The following is a 15,000-nucleotide window of genomic DNA, read 5'->3' on the forward strand; positions in this document are numbered from 1 at the left end:
GTGAAGGAGAACCTGAGCATCCTGTGAAGACTCTTGGAACTGTGTGGAATTTACTCCTGTTGAATTCACTATATACACAAAAAACGTGTACGTTTTGCAGAAGAAAGCCATCAAACGCTTATCTGAACTTCTCGGGTCACGGGGAGCCTGTGCCTATCTCAGGAGTCATCGGGCATCGAGGCAGGATACACCCTGGACGGAGTGCCAACCCATCGCAGGGCACACACACACTCTCATTCACTCACACACTACGGACAATTTTCCAGAGATGCCAATCAACCTACCATGCATGTCTTTGGACCGGGGGAGGAAACCGGAGTACCCGGAGGAAACCCCCGAGGCACGGGGAGAACATGCAAACTCCACACACACAAGGCGGAGGCGGGAATCGAACCCCCGACCCCGGAGGTGTGAGGTGAACGTGCTAACCACTAAGCCACCGTGCCCCCTGATACAAGTTATTTCTCAGAGTTCTGCCTACACAGAAAGGCCTCATTAACTTTTCATACTCAAAGCTCTGGGCCAATAATATCTGCAGTTGAGTTCAGTGCCGCAGCTTCGCCTTTATTGCTCTGAATTCCCTCGAGTCAATCCCTAAAATTGGTATCTTTGCTATAAGAGATTCTGGCTTCCATCCATCCATCCAGGCTAGACAGCTTGTGTTGTGATATTTCTGTGAATAACTTAATGTAGCAGCTGCTCTGAATTCAGCTCACAGTCAGAAGAGCTTTGATGGATACGTCTGTTTGATGTAGTCCTTGTTTCCGTCTCTGATCCGGAACCTCGCTAATCTCATCTCTGTCATCTCATAATCTCTGTTCTAAATGCTCCTGGCAGGAAGTCTGCAGACCTTCTGTCAGTGCTCGGGTTCTTCAGGAAAACCACACACAACGTGTCATAGAAAGTTATCAGGCCACCAGCAGCTTCAGGGCATCTCAGTGTAGATTCTGGATCTTCATATTTACATGAGGAAGGAATGAGGAATGATGGATAAGTTAGGATGATGAGTAGAATGAGGAGGATGAGATTGAGGAAGATGAGGTTTATGAAGCTGAGGTTGAGGAAGAAGGACAGTATGGTTTATAAGGATCACGAGGAACATATAGATGACGATGCTGAGAATGAAGAGGTTGATGAGAATTAGGAGAACGATGAGGATAATCATCCTCATGAGGTTGAGGCTCATTACAATACGTGATGATCGTGATGAGGAGAACGATATCTATCTGGCGAAGGTGGAGGTTGACGAGGATGACGAGGTTGATGAGGATCATGTGACTGAGAATGAGACAATGATGTACATAAGGACAATGATGTACTGTATGAGTGATGATGAGGAGGATGAAAAATTGGAGAGAGAACCTGCGATGCATAGCCGAGGATTATAAAAATGAGGAAGATGGAGAGATGGAGGAAATGGATAGAGATGAGGATGAGGATGAGGACGATGGCCATAGATGATGTTGATGTACTTTACCATACTTGACTCACGGCCAGCTGCTGCTGTATTCACTGGCCGAAGTACACATCGCTTTTTACCCACAATCCATCATGCCCTAATGAGTAACGTCCAGCTCCTTTACTTATCCACAAGAGATAAAGGAATCAGTCGGAGCGACGCTCGGCTCCAGGCGACCTGCTGTCAGTCTGGTGGACGGCCATGAAATATTAACTACACAAATGCACAACTTTTTTCCAGCAAAGGTTGGAAGACACAGTGAATTATTAAAGACAGGAAATCTCTGGACACTTCACCTCTCTCTCTCTCTCTCTCTCTTACTCTCTCTCTCTCTCTCTCTCTCTCTCTCTCTCTCTCTCTCTCTCTCTATTACTCTCTCACTCTTATACTCTCAATACTATATATACTCTCTCTCTCTCAATCTATCTCACTCTATACATCTATCTATAATCTCTCAGTATATTATCATTTCTATATTTTATCATTCTATAAGTATCTGTATATATTTCTCTCTATTATCTATATATTATATATATCAAGTCTATCTCTCTCTCTCTCTCTCTCTCTCTCTCTCTCTCTCTCACTCTCACTCTCTCTCTTCCTCTCTCTCTCTCACTCTCTCTCTCTCTCTCTCTCTCACTCTCTCTCTCTCTCAGTCTATCTCTCACTTTCTCACTCTCTCTCTTTCTCTCTCTCTCTCCCTTTCTCTCTCTTCCCCCCCTTTCTCTCTCTCTCTCTCTCTCTCTCTCTCTCTCTCTCTCTCTCTCTCTCTCTCTCCTCTCTCTCTCTGACACATTAATAAACCTCATCCTCATCCTCATACATATGTTTGAATGGTGTATAGACTCCTCTCTGAGGTTCCCTTCATACAGGTTCCCAAGAGTCCACTGAGACAGCGTCTGTGTCCCAAACCGCTCTGTCCTCTGTGTAAAGCAGCAGGTAGAAGATGAAGGTCACGAATCCAATTCTGCATTATGTGTAAAACTAGTAACTGGATAATGTCAACAAACCTCCACCTGGTGTGTGTATGTTGTGTGTTGATTTGTGTGGTAAGGTGTGTGTTGGTGTAGTGTGTGTTACAGTAGTGTGTATTACAGTGTGTGTTACAGTAGTGTGTGTTACAGTGTGTATTACAGTGTGTGTTACAGTGTGTGTTACAGTAGTGTGTATTACAGTGTGTGTTACAGTAGTGTGTGTTACAGTGTGTATTACAGTGTGTGTTACAGTAGTGTGTGTTACAGTAGTGTGTGTTACAGTAGTGTGTGTTACAGTGTGTATTACAGTGTGTGTTACAGTAGTGTGTGTTACAGTGTGTGTTACAGTAGTGTGTATTACAGTAGTGTGTGTTACAGTGTGTATTACAGTGTGTGTTACAGTGTGTTACAGTAGTGTGTGTTACAGTGTGTATTACAGTGTGTATTACAGTGTGTGTTACAGTAGTGTGTATTACAGTGTGTATTACAGTGTGTGTTACAGTAGTGTGTATTACAGTGTGTATTACAGTGTGTGTTACAGTAGTGTGTATTACAGTGTGTATTACAGTAGTGTGTGTTACAGTGTGTATTACAGTGTGTATTACAGTGTGTGTTACAGTAGTGTGTATTACAGTGTGTGTTACAGTGTGTGTTACAGTAGTGTGTGTTACAGTGTGTATTACAGTGTGTATTACAGTAGTGTGTATTACAGTGTGTATTACAGTGTGTATTACAGTAGTGTGTATTACAGTGTGTGTTACAGTAGTGTGTATTACAGTGTGTATTACAGTGTGTTACAGTAGTGTGTATTACAGTAGTGTGTATTACAGTGTGTATTACAGTGTGTGTTACAGTAGTGTGTATTACAGTGTGTATTACAGTAGTGTGTGTTACAGTGTGTATTACAGTGTGTATTACAGTGTGTGTTACAGTAGTGTGTATTACAGTGTGTGTTACAGTGTGTGTTACAGTAGTGTGTGTTACAGTGTGTATTACAGTGTGTATTACAGTAGTGTGTATTACAGTGTGTATTACAGTGTGTATTACAGTAGTGTGTATTACAGTGTGTGTTACAGTAGTGTGTATTTCAGTGTGTATTACAGTGTGTATTACAGTAGTGTGTATTACAGTGTGTGTTACAGTAGTGTGTATTACAGTGTGTGTTACTGTAATGTGTATTACAGTGTGTATTACAGTGTGTTACAGTAGTGTGTATTACAGTGTGTATTACAGTGTGTTACAGTAGTGTGTATTACAGTAGTGTGTATTACAGTGTGTGTTACTGTAATGTGTATTACAGTGTGTGTTACTGTAATGTGTATTACAGTGTGTATTACAGTGTGTGTTACTGTAATGTGTATTACAGTGTGTATTACAGTGTGTTACAGTAGTGTGTATTACAGTAGTGTGTATTACAGTGTGTGTTACTGTAATGTGTATTACAGTGTGTGTTACAGTAGTGTGTATTTCAGTGTGTATTACTGTAGTGTGTGTTACAGTAGTGTGTATTACAGTGTGTATTACAGTGTATGTTACTGTAGTGTGTTACAGTAGTGTGTATTACAGTGTGTGTTACTGTAATGTGTATTACAGTGTGTGTTACAGTAGTGTGTATTTCAGTGTGTATTACAGTGTGTGTTACTGTAATGTGTATTACAGTGTGTGTTACAGTAGTGTGTATTACAGTAGTGTGTATTACAGTGTGTGTTACTGTAATGTGTATTACAGTGTGTGTTACAGTAGTGTGTATTTCAGTGTGTATTACAGTGTGTGTTACAGTAGTGTGTTTTACAGTAGTGTGTATTACAGTGTGTATTACAGTGTGTGTTACAGTGTGTGTTACAGTGTGTGTTACAGTAGTGTGTATTACAGTGTGTGTTACTGTAGTGTGTTTTACAGTAGTGTGTATTACAGTGTGTATTACAGTGTGTGTTACAGTGTGTGTTACAGTAGTGTGTATTACAGTGTGTATTACAGTGTGTGTTACAGTGTGTGTTACAGTAGTGTGTATTACAGTGTGTGTTACTGTAATGTGTATTACAGTGTGTTACTGTAGTGTGTTACAGTGTGTATTACAGTGTGTTACAGTGTGTATTACAGTGTGTTACAGTAGTGTGTGTTAAAGTGTGTGTTACTGTAGTGTGTGTTACAGTGTGTATTACAGTGTGTTACAGTGTGTATTACAGTGTGTTACAGTAGTGTGTGTTAAAGTGTGTGTTACAGTGTGTGTTACAAAGTGTGTTAGTGTGTGTTACAGTGTGTTACTGTAGTGTGTGTTACAGTGTGTTACTCTGTCTCCCTTTTCTTTTTCAGTCTCCCTTTTGTTTGCCCTCCCTCTTTCATATATCTGTCTTTCCCTTCTGCCTCTCTCTCTCTCTCTCTCTCTCTCTCTCTCTCTCTCTCTCTTTCTCTCTTTCTCTCTCTCCCTCTCGCTGTCTCTCTGTCTCTGTACAGCCCACTTGCTGTTTTGTGTGTGTGTCTGTATGTGTGTGTATCTGTATATGTGTGTGTGTGTGTGTGTGTGTGTGTGTGTGTGTGTGTGTGTGTGTGTGTGTGTGTGTGTGTTCTTCCAGTCAAACAAACACACACTTACCCAGACATGCAGCATCTGTTTGCCTGACCTATCACTGAATTTCAATGCCATTTTCTCTCTCTCTCTCACACACACACACACACACACACACACACACACACACACACACACACACACACGCACACACACACACACAGAATAGATGCTGAAAAAAGGAACTCCCAGAAACTCTTTTGCTGTGATTAATTAGTTGGAGATTGTTTATAGCCAAGTGTGTGTCTTATGGCTTCAGGGTACAAACAGCTCTCTGAGCACTGCTGTGGTTTGTTGTGTGTGTGTGTGTGTGTGTGTGTGTGTGTGTGTGTGTGTGTGTGTGTGTGTGTGTGTGTGTGTGTGTGAGAGAGAGAGAGAGAGAGAGAGAGAGAGAGAGAGAGAGAGAGAGAGAGAGAGAGAGAGAGAGAGAGAGAGCAGCAGGAGGAAATAGGAATAAAAAAATCCTGACAGCTTATACTAATTGGTTTGAGATTACACAACTGAAACGAGACACATCTGTACACATCTGTACACATCTGTACACATCTGTACACATCTGTACACATCTGTACACATCTGTACATGACTGTAGATACACACTGCACTCCGAAATGTTGTTCCCTCCTCATCATGCTATAGCATGTTTAATTAATCAAGACTAAATGTTGCCTCTTGGTTATTTATTAGTTTATGCTAATCAGCTTATGTTTTAGCCTGTGTGTGTGTGTGTGTGTGTGTGTGTGTGTGTGTGTGTGTGTGTGTGTGTGTGTGTGTGTGTGTGTATGTGTTTCTCTCTCTCTCTCTCTCTCTCTCTCTCTCTCTCTCTCTCTCTCTGTGTAATGGTGTTTGTTAATGTAGGGTGTGTATGTTATGTGTATGGATTGTGTTACTGTGTGTGTGTGTGTGTGTGTGTGTGTGTGTGTGTGTGTGTGTGTGTGTGTGTGTGTGTGTGTGTAATGGTGTGTGTTAATGGTGTGTGTTAATGTAGGGTGTGTATGTTATGTGTATGGATTGTGTCACCGTGTGTGTGTGTGTGTGTGTGTGTGTGTGTGTGTGTGTGTGTGTGTAATGGTGTGTGTTAATGTGGGGTGTGTATGTAATGTGTATGGATTGTGTTACTGTGTGTGTGTGTGTGTGTGTGTGTGTGTGTGTGTGTGTGTGTGTGTGTGTGTGTGTGTGTGTGTGTGTTATGGTTTCCTCTGTGCATGATGCTCAGACCTTCTCCCAGGTCTTCAGAGACCTAAGACAGACGTCCTGCTGTGTTTCAGGACACATTGTGACTTCCTATTCGTCTATAAACACGAATAAGTTTTTCACCATGTAGCTAAAGGCTGGAATCTTACAGAGCAGCCATTTTGAATATGTCTGATGTGTTACTGTGTATATCTGTGTGTAACTGTGTGTAACTGTGTGTAACTTTGTGTTACTGTGTGTAACTGTGTGTTACTGTGTGTAACTGTGTGTAACTTTGTGTTACTGTGTGTAACTGTGTGTAACTGTGTGTTTCTGTGTGTAACTGTGTGTTACTGTGTGTAACTGTGTGTAACTGTGTGTTTCTGTGTGTAACTGTGTGTTACTGTGTGTAACTGTGTGTAACTTTGTGTTACTGTGTGTAACTGTGTGTTACTGTGTGTAACTGTGTGTAACTTTGTGTTACTGTGTGTAACTGTGTGTAACTTTGTGTTACTGTGTGTAACTGTGTGTTACTGTGTGTAACTGTGTGTTACTGTGTGTAACTGTCTGTTTCTGTGTGCCAAATGCTGTAAATGTAACTGTGTGTTACTGTGTTACTGTGTGTTTCTGTGTGTAACTGTGTGTTACTGTGCGTTACTGTGCGTTACTGTGCGTTACTGTGTGTAACTGTGTGTAACTGTGTGTTTCTGTGTGTAACTGTGTGTATCTGTGTGTAACTGTGTGTTACTGTGTGTTTCTGTGTGTAACTGTGTGTAACTGTGTTTTACTGTGTGTAACTGTGTGTATCTGTGTGTATCTGTGTGTAACTGTGTGTTACTGTGTGTAACTGTGTGTTTCTGTGTGTAACTGTGTGTTACTGTGTGTAACTGTGTGTATCTGTGTGTAACTGTGTGTATCTGTGTGTAACTGTGTGTTACTGTGTGTTTCTGTGTGTAACTGTGTGTATCTGTGTGTAACTGTGTGTTACTGTGTGTAACTGTGTGTTTCTGTGTGTAACTGTGTGTAACTGTGTGTTACTGTGTGTAACTGTGTGTAACTGTGTGTAACTGTGTGTTACTGTGTGTAACTGTGTGTAACTGTGTGTTTCTGTGTGTAACTGTGTGTTACTGTGTGTAACTGTGTGTTTCTGTGTGTAACTGTGTGTTACTGTGTGTTACTGTGTGTAACTGTGTGTATCTGTGTGTAACTGTGTGTTACTGTGTGTTACTGTGTGTAACTGTGTGTTACTGTGTGTACCTGTGTGTAACTGTGTGTATCTGTGTGTAACTGTGTGTTACTGTGTGTATCTGTGTGTATCTGTGTGTAACTGTGTGTAACTGTGTGTAACTGTGTGTTACTGTGTGTATCTGTGTGTAACTGTGTGTATCTGTGTGTATTTGTGTGTAACTGTGTGTATCTGTGTGTAACTGTGTGTTACTGTGTGTAACTGTGTGTAACTGTGTGTTACTGTATGTAACTGTGTGTATCTGTGTGTAACTGTGTGTATCTGTGTGTAACTGTGTGTATCTGTGTGTAACTGTGTGTTACTGTGTGTTACTGTGTGTATCTGTGTGTAACTGTGTGTTACTGTGTGTATCTGTGTGTAACTGTGTGTAACTGTGTGTTACTGTGTGTAACTGTGTGTATCTGTGTGTTACTGTGTGTATCTGTGTGTAACTGTGTGTATCTGTGTGTTACTGTGTGTATCTGTGTGTAACTGTGTGTATCTGTGTGTAACTGTGTGTTACTGTGTGTATCTGTGTGTAACTGTGTGTTACTGTGTGTATCTGTGTGTAACTGTGTGTATCTGTGTGTTACTGTGTGTTACTGTGTGTATCTGTGTGTAACTGTGTGTATCTGTGTGTATCTGTGTGTAACTGTGTGTATCTGTGTGTAACTGTGTGTATCTGTGTGTAACTGTGTGTTACTGTGTGTAACTGTGTGTATCTGTGTGTAACTGTGTGTAACTGTGTGTTACTGTGTGTTACTGTGTGTATCTGTGTGTTACTGTGTGTTACTGTGTGTAACTGTGTGTAACTGTGTGTATCTGTGTGTAACTGTGTGTTACTGTGTGTAACTGTGTGTTTCTGTGTGTAACTGTGTGTAACTGTGTGTTACTGTGTGTATCTGTGTGTATCTGTGTGTAACTGTGTGTAAACACTGTGTAAATTAAATCTTTTATATAAATGGTGCTGAGGAAATGTGAACATTTGGCCTTGTCGGTTTTGTACCTCGTCCTATAACATGTAAACATACATTTCACAGTTAATGGCTGATGTTTAATACAAGAAAATGTTTAATTATTGTTCTAATTGTTGTAATTATTTAATTCAGATGACTCATCAAATTAAATATGCGCATATTAATAGAATGAAAAATTTTGTCTTTGTATGATCCAAATGTCAAAATGAAATATCATGCGCTGTTATATAAAATACATATTTTTAATGTATCTAATCCTGTTTTCTGTATAAAATCCTTGTAAGCTCTGGAATGCTAGTTAGCTTCTTCTTTATTAGCGAACTAACGCTAAATTAGATTCTTTTTTTGTCAAGCTAGTTAGCTTTATATAGCCACGTGCCAGAAAACTCCAACTCTGCCTTGTGGTGAAGCTGAATTTATTTCTTTTAGGCTTGCGTGTGTGTGTGTGTGTGTGTGTGTGTGTGTGTGTGTGTGTGTGTGTGTGTGTGTGTGTGTGTGTGGTGTGTTAGTCTGAAGGATGGGCTACACTCAGGAACACTCAGTTGCCACATTGGACTACGCACATTAGTGGGTGTGTCTTGTGAAGAAGAAACTGTAGAGGCTCGATCCCTGTGGGGTTATTAAGAGAGAGAGAGAGAGAGAGAGAGAGAGAGAGAGAGAGAGAGAGAGAGAGAGAGAGAGAGAGAAAAAATCATGCCAGGGTGTAGCAGCAGAAAACTGTGCACTCTTTTTTGTTTGGACGTCTTCCTGTGCAGCGAGCAGCAGACAGAAAGTGTGTGTGAATGAGAAGCAGAGCCTGACAACACCGCTACATCATGAAGGTAAGTGTTATGACTGCATGAAGTGTGTGTGTGTGTGTGTGTGTGTGTGTGTGTGTGTGTGTGTGTGTGTGTGTGTGTGTGTGTGTCGCTCCTTCCTTCCTCTCTTTCCCTGCCGTATTAAACGGCCGTCGTTCTGCTTCAGGCTCACGTGTGATGAGCGGTTCTTCATATCTCTCGTACCATTTGTGGCTCTATGATCAGTCTCATGGACAGAAGATCATGTGATGGTGTGTGTTTATGTGTTCAGGTGATGGTGTGTGTTCATGTGTTCATGTGATGGTGTGTGTTCATGTGTTCAGGTGATTGTGTGTGTGTTTGTGTTCATGTGTTCAGGTGATTGTGTGTGTTTGTGTTCATGTGTTCAGATGATTGTGTGTGTTTGTGTTCATGTGTTCAGGTGATGGTGTGTGTTCATGTGTTCATGTGATGGTGTGTGTTCATGTGTTCAGGTGATGGTGTGTGTTCATGTGTTCAGGTGATGGTGTGTGTTCATGTGTTCATGTGATGGTGTGTGTTCATGTGTTCAGGTGATGGTGTGTGTTCATGTGTTCAGGTGATGGTGTGTGTTCATGTGTTCAGGTGATGGTGTGTGTTTGTGTTCATGTGTTCAGGTGATTGTGTGTGTTTGTGTTCATGTGTTCAGATGATTGTGTGTGTTTGTGTTCATGTGTTCAGGTGATGGTGTGTGTTTGTGTTCATATGTTCAGGTGATGGTCTGTGTTCATGTGTTCAGGTGATGGTGTGTGTTTGTGTTCATGTGTTCAGGTGATGGTCTGTGTTCATGTGTTCAGGTGATGGTGTGTGTTTTTGTGTTCATGTGTTCATGTGATGGTGTGTGTTCATGTGTTCAGGTGATGGTGTGTGTTTGTGTTCATGTGTTCAGGTGATGGTCTGTGTTCATGTGTTCAGGTGATGGTGTGTGTTTTTGTGTTCATGTGTTCATGTGATGGTGTGTGTTCATGTGTTCAGGTGATGGTGTGTGTTCATGTGTTCAGGTGATGGTGTGTGTTCATGTGTTCAGGTGATGGTGTGTGTTCAGGTGTTCATGTGTTCATGTGATGGTGTGTGTTCATGTGTTCAGGTGATGGTGTGTGTTCAGGTGTTCATGTGATGGTGTGTGTTCATGTGTTCAGGTGATGGTGTGTGTTCAGGTGTTCATGTGATGGTGTGTGTTCATGTGTTCAGGTGATGGTGTGTGTTCATGTATTCAGGTGATGGTGTGTGTTCATGTGTTCATGTTATGGTGTGTGTTCATGTGTTCAGGTGATTGTGTGTGTGTTTGTGTTCATGTGTTCAGGTGATTGTGTGTGTTTGTGTTCATGTGTTCAGATGATTGTGTGTGTTTGTGTTCATGTGTTCAGGTGATTGTGTGTGTTTGTGTTCATGTGTTCAGATGATTGTGTGTGTTTGTGTTCATGTGTTCAGGTGATTGTGTGTGTTTGTGTTCATATGTTCAGGTGATGGTCTGTGTTCATGTGTTCATGTGATGGTGTGTGTTCATGTGTTCAGGTGATGGTGTGTGTTTTTGTGTTCATGTGTTCATGTGATGGTGTGTGTTCATGTGTTCAGGTGATGGTGTGTGTTCATGTGTTCAGGTGATGGTGTGTGTTCATGTGTTCATGTGATGGTGTGTGTTCATGTGTTCAGGTGATGGTGTGTGTTCATGTGTTCAGGTGATGGTGTGTGTTCATGTGTTCATGTGATGGTGTGTGTTCATGTGTTCAGGTGATGGTGTGTGTTCATGTGTTCAGGTGATGGTGTGTGTTCATGTGTTCAGGTGATGGTGTGTGTTCATGTGTTCATGTGTTCATGTGATGGTGTGTGTTCATGTGTTCAGGTGATGGTGTGTGTTCATGTGTTCATGTGATGGTGTGTGTTCATGTGTTCAGGTGATGGTGTGTGTTCATGTGTTCATGTGTTCATGTGTTCAGGTGATGGTGTGTGTTCATGTGTTCAGGTGATGGTGTGTGTTCATGTGTTCAGGTGATGGTGTGTGTTCATGTGTTCAGGTGATGGTGTGTGTTCAGGTGTTCATGTGTTCATGTGTTCAGGTGATGGTGTGTGTTCATGTGTTCAGGTGATGGTGTGTGTTCAGGTGTTCATGTGATGGTGTGTGTTCATGTGTTCAGGTGATGGTGTGTGTTCATGTGTTCAGGTGATGGTGTGTGTTCATGTGTTCAGGTGATGGTGTGTGTTCATGTGTTCAGGTAATGGTGTGTGTTCATGTATTCAGGTGATGGTGTGTGTTCAGGTGTTCATGTGTTCAGGTGATGGTGTGTGTTCATGTGTTCAGGTGATGGTGTGTGTTCAGGTGTTCATGTGATGGTGTGTGTTCATGTGTTCAGGTGATGGTGTGTGTTCATGTGTTCAGGTGATGGTGTGTGTTCATGTGTTCAGGTGATGGTGTGTGTTCATGTGTTCAGGTGATGGTGTGTGTTCAGGTGTTCATGTGATGGTGTGTGTTCATGTGTTCAGGTGATGGTGTGTGTTCATGTGTTCAGGTGATGGTGTGTGTTCATGTGTTCAGGTGATGGTGTGTGTTCATGTGTTCAGGTGATGGTGTGTGTTCATGTGTTCAGGTGATGGTGTGTGTTCATGTGTTCATGTGTTCATGTGTTCATGTGTTCAGGTGATGGTGTGTGTTCATGTGTTCAGGTGATGGTGTGTGTTCATGTGTTCATGTGTTCAGGTGTTCATGTGTTCAGGTGATGGTGTGTGTTCATGTGTTCAGGTGATGGTGTGTGTTCATGTGTTCATGTGTTCATGTGTTCATGTGTTCATGTGAAGGTGTGTGTTCATGTGTTCATGTGTTCATGTGTTCATGTGTTCATGTGTTCAGGTGATGGTGTGTGTTCATGTGTTCAGGTGATGGTGTGTGTTCATGTGTTCAGGTGATGGTGTGTGTTCATGTGTTCAGGTGATGGTGTGTGTTCATGTGTTCAGGTGATGGTGTGTGTTCATGTGTTCAGGTGATGGTGTGTGTTCATGTGTTCAGGTGATGGTGTGTGTTCATGTGTTCAGGTGATGGTGTGTGTTCATGTGTTCAGGTGATGGTGTGTGTTCATGTGTTCATGTGTTCATGTGTTCAGGTGATGGTGTGTGTTCATGTGTTCAGGTGATGGTGTGTGTTCATGTGTTCAGGTGATGGTGTGTGTTCATGTGTTCAGGTGATGGTGTGTGTTCATGTGTTCATGTGTTCAGGTGATGGTGTGTGTTCAGGTGTTCAGGTGATGGTGTGTGTTCATGTGTTCAGGTGATGGTGTGTGTTCATGTGTTCAGGTGATGGTGTGTGTTCATGTGTTCAGGTGATGGTGTGTGTTCATGTATTCAGGTGATGGTGTGTGTTCAGGTGTTCATGTGTTCATGTGTTCAGGTGATGGTGTGTGTTCATGTGTTCAGGTGATGGTGTGTGTTCAGGTGTTCAGGTGATGGTGTGTGTTCAGGTGTTCATGTGATGGTGTGTGTTCATGTGTTCAGGTGATGGTGTGTGTTCATGTGTTCATGTGTTCATGACATTACACACTCCGGTGTTCGACTCCCTCCTTCTCAGCGTCTGTAATTACAGTCTGTTGTCCAGACCAAACATAACCAGCTCCATGTTTACATCCGACTCACTGGTGTTGTGTAATAACTGTAAAACTCCATGTGGACATTTTGTGCCTAAAAAAATCTAACTTTTGTTTAAAAATGATATTAGTAATATTTTATTTAAAATAAAATTATTTTTGTAATGTATAAAATTTATTCATTAAAGAAATCCATACTGTTTTAAATATTATTATTGTTGTTATTTTGAATATTTAAACGTATTTTAAAAATGTTTGAAAATGGTTTTAAAAATAAAATTTAGTTATAATTTTTTAGAAAACAGATAAAAATTGTGTTTATAAAATATTATGTAAAAGCAGCTTAAAATGTTCGATACGAAATAATTGTTTTTGTAAATGTTAAAATAGATATTAAAAAACATTAAAATTATTTATTTTCCTTTTTATATAAAAATTGTTTAACAAAAATAAATTAAATTTTATATAAAAATACTTTATACTTTTTAGAATTAAAATGAATGTATTCTCTAGAAATGATTTTTTTTTTTGCCGTTTATGAAAAGGCCAAAATTAATTTTTTTTCAATTGTACAATTACTATATAAAAAATGTTACAATATTATAATATATTTTTATATCACAATATATTATTATATTGTAATATTTTTATTTAATTTTAAAAAATCGTTTTTTTAATTTTTTTTCATTAAAAATAAAATTCAAATGATGTATTTCTACTGCATCAAAATGGCTAAAATGTTGTAATTTTAAAATAATTTTTAGATATTTATATTTAGTAATTAATTGACACATTATTTAGAAGTAAAACATTTTACAGTTTGTGAAAAATGTCTAAATATATTTTTGTTTATTTTAGTTTTATTGATATAAAATATCTTAAATCTCTTGATAAACATTTTATTGTTAGCAATAAAATGGCTTGTTTTTGTATCTAAAAAAATGTAAATAATGAAATACATATTTTACAACACGGTGGCTTAGCGGTTAGCACGTTCGCCTCACACCGCCAGGGTTGGGGGTTCGATTCCCGCCTCCGCCTTGTGTGTGTGGAGTTTGCATGTTCTCCCCGTGCCTCGGGGGTTTCCTCCGGGTACTCCGGTTTCCTCTCCCAGTCCAAAGACATGCATGGTAGGTTGATTGGCATCTCTGGGAAATTGTCCGTAGTGTGTGTGTGTGTGTGAGTGTGTGTGTGAGTGAATGAGAGTGTGTGTGTGTCCTGTGATGGGTTGGCACTCCGTCCAGGGTGTATCCTGCCTCGATGCCCGATGACGCCTGAGATAGGCACAGGCTCCCCGTGACTCGAGACGTTCGGTAAAGCGGTAGAAGATGAATGAATGAATGAATGAATGAACAGCACTGACTATTTTCTACTAATTTTTTCCTAATCAGTTCTGGAATGCCAGCTATTTTATTTGCTAACATGCTAACTCCAATTAGCTAAACAGCTAGTAAATCTTTTGAATAATTGAAAACTATTTTTGATCGTTTCAATGCGGCTCCCAAACTGCAGAGCTGCATGACATCACATCTGTTCAGGAACTCTCGCTCTTCGTGTAGTCTATAACTTTATTCTCACGCTGACCTTTTGCTGGAATCGGACACCACGTCCCGGACATGTGATGCGTCGATCATGTAGCCTCCTGAAGTCTGTTATTTAAGAAGTTTCTTCATTTTCAGTTGCTTGTGTGACACGTGGACAGGATGGATGTCCCACTTAGTCATAGGAAAAAGTGCAAAGTCCAGCGTTCTCGTATCGTTCCTGCGAATCCGCCGTCTGTTAAGTGGCGCTAGCGTCGTGTGGAGTGATTGATGAGTCTGCAGAGTCGGTGTTCACATGGGGAAAAGTACAGCGCAGAGACGTTCAAGCTGACAGACAAAGTGCACGAGGACAAGGAGGAAAAAAACAACATATCGCCGATGTCCTGACTGCACAGTCTCATGGGGACAGAGACAGCAATTCTATCAACGTCCAGCCATTTATCTTGCTCTCTTTCTCTTTTCTTTCTCTCTTTCTCTCTATATTTATTTCTTTATCTCTCTCTGTCTCTCTCTGTCTCTCTCTCTCTCTCTCTCTCTCTCTCTCTCTCTCTCTATCGCTTTATTTCTTTAGATGGACAGTGAATCCCTCAGGAGGACGTGTTCAGTGCAGAGTCAGTCTGCAGAATCTCGCAACTATTTTTATCACTTTGCTTCTTCAGCTATGGGCTTAATGTCACTAACGAGGATGGATTAATGAG

At 40.7% G+C, this 15,000-nt stretch overlaps 1 protein-coding gene across 1 annotated transcript in view; it reads left to right on the forward strand.

The window, feature by feature from the left end:
* The first annotated feature begins 8,898 nt into the window (after positions 1–8,898).
* Positions 8,899–15,000, forward strand: part of LOC113649964 (inactive phospholipase D5) — a 37,153-nt gene continuing 31,051 nt past the window's right edge. The window contains exon 1 of the mRNA XM_027157944.2: positions 8,899–9,195. Coding sequence (XP_027013745.1) covers positions 9,190–9,195 — 6 coding nt within the window. The 5' untranslated portion in view covers positions 8,899–9,189. The remainder of the gene's footprint in view (positions 9,196–15,000) is intronic.

The sequence above is a fragment of the Tachysurus fulvidraco genome, chromosome 7, assembly GCF_022655615.1.
Source record: "Tachysurus fulvidraco isolate hzauxx_2018 chromosome 7, HZAU_PFXX_2.0, whole genome shotgun sequence".
Lineage (NCBI taxonomy): Eukaryota > Metazoa > Chordata > Actinopteri > Siluriformes > Bagridae > Tachysurus > Tachysurus fulvidraco.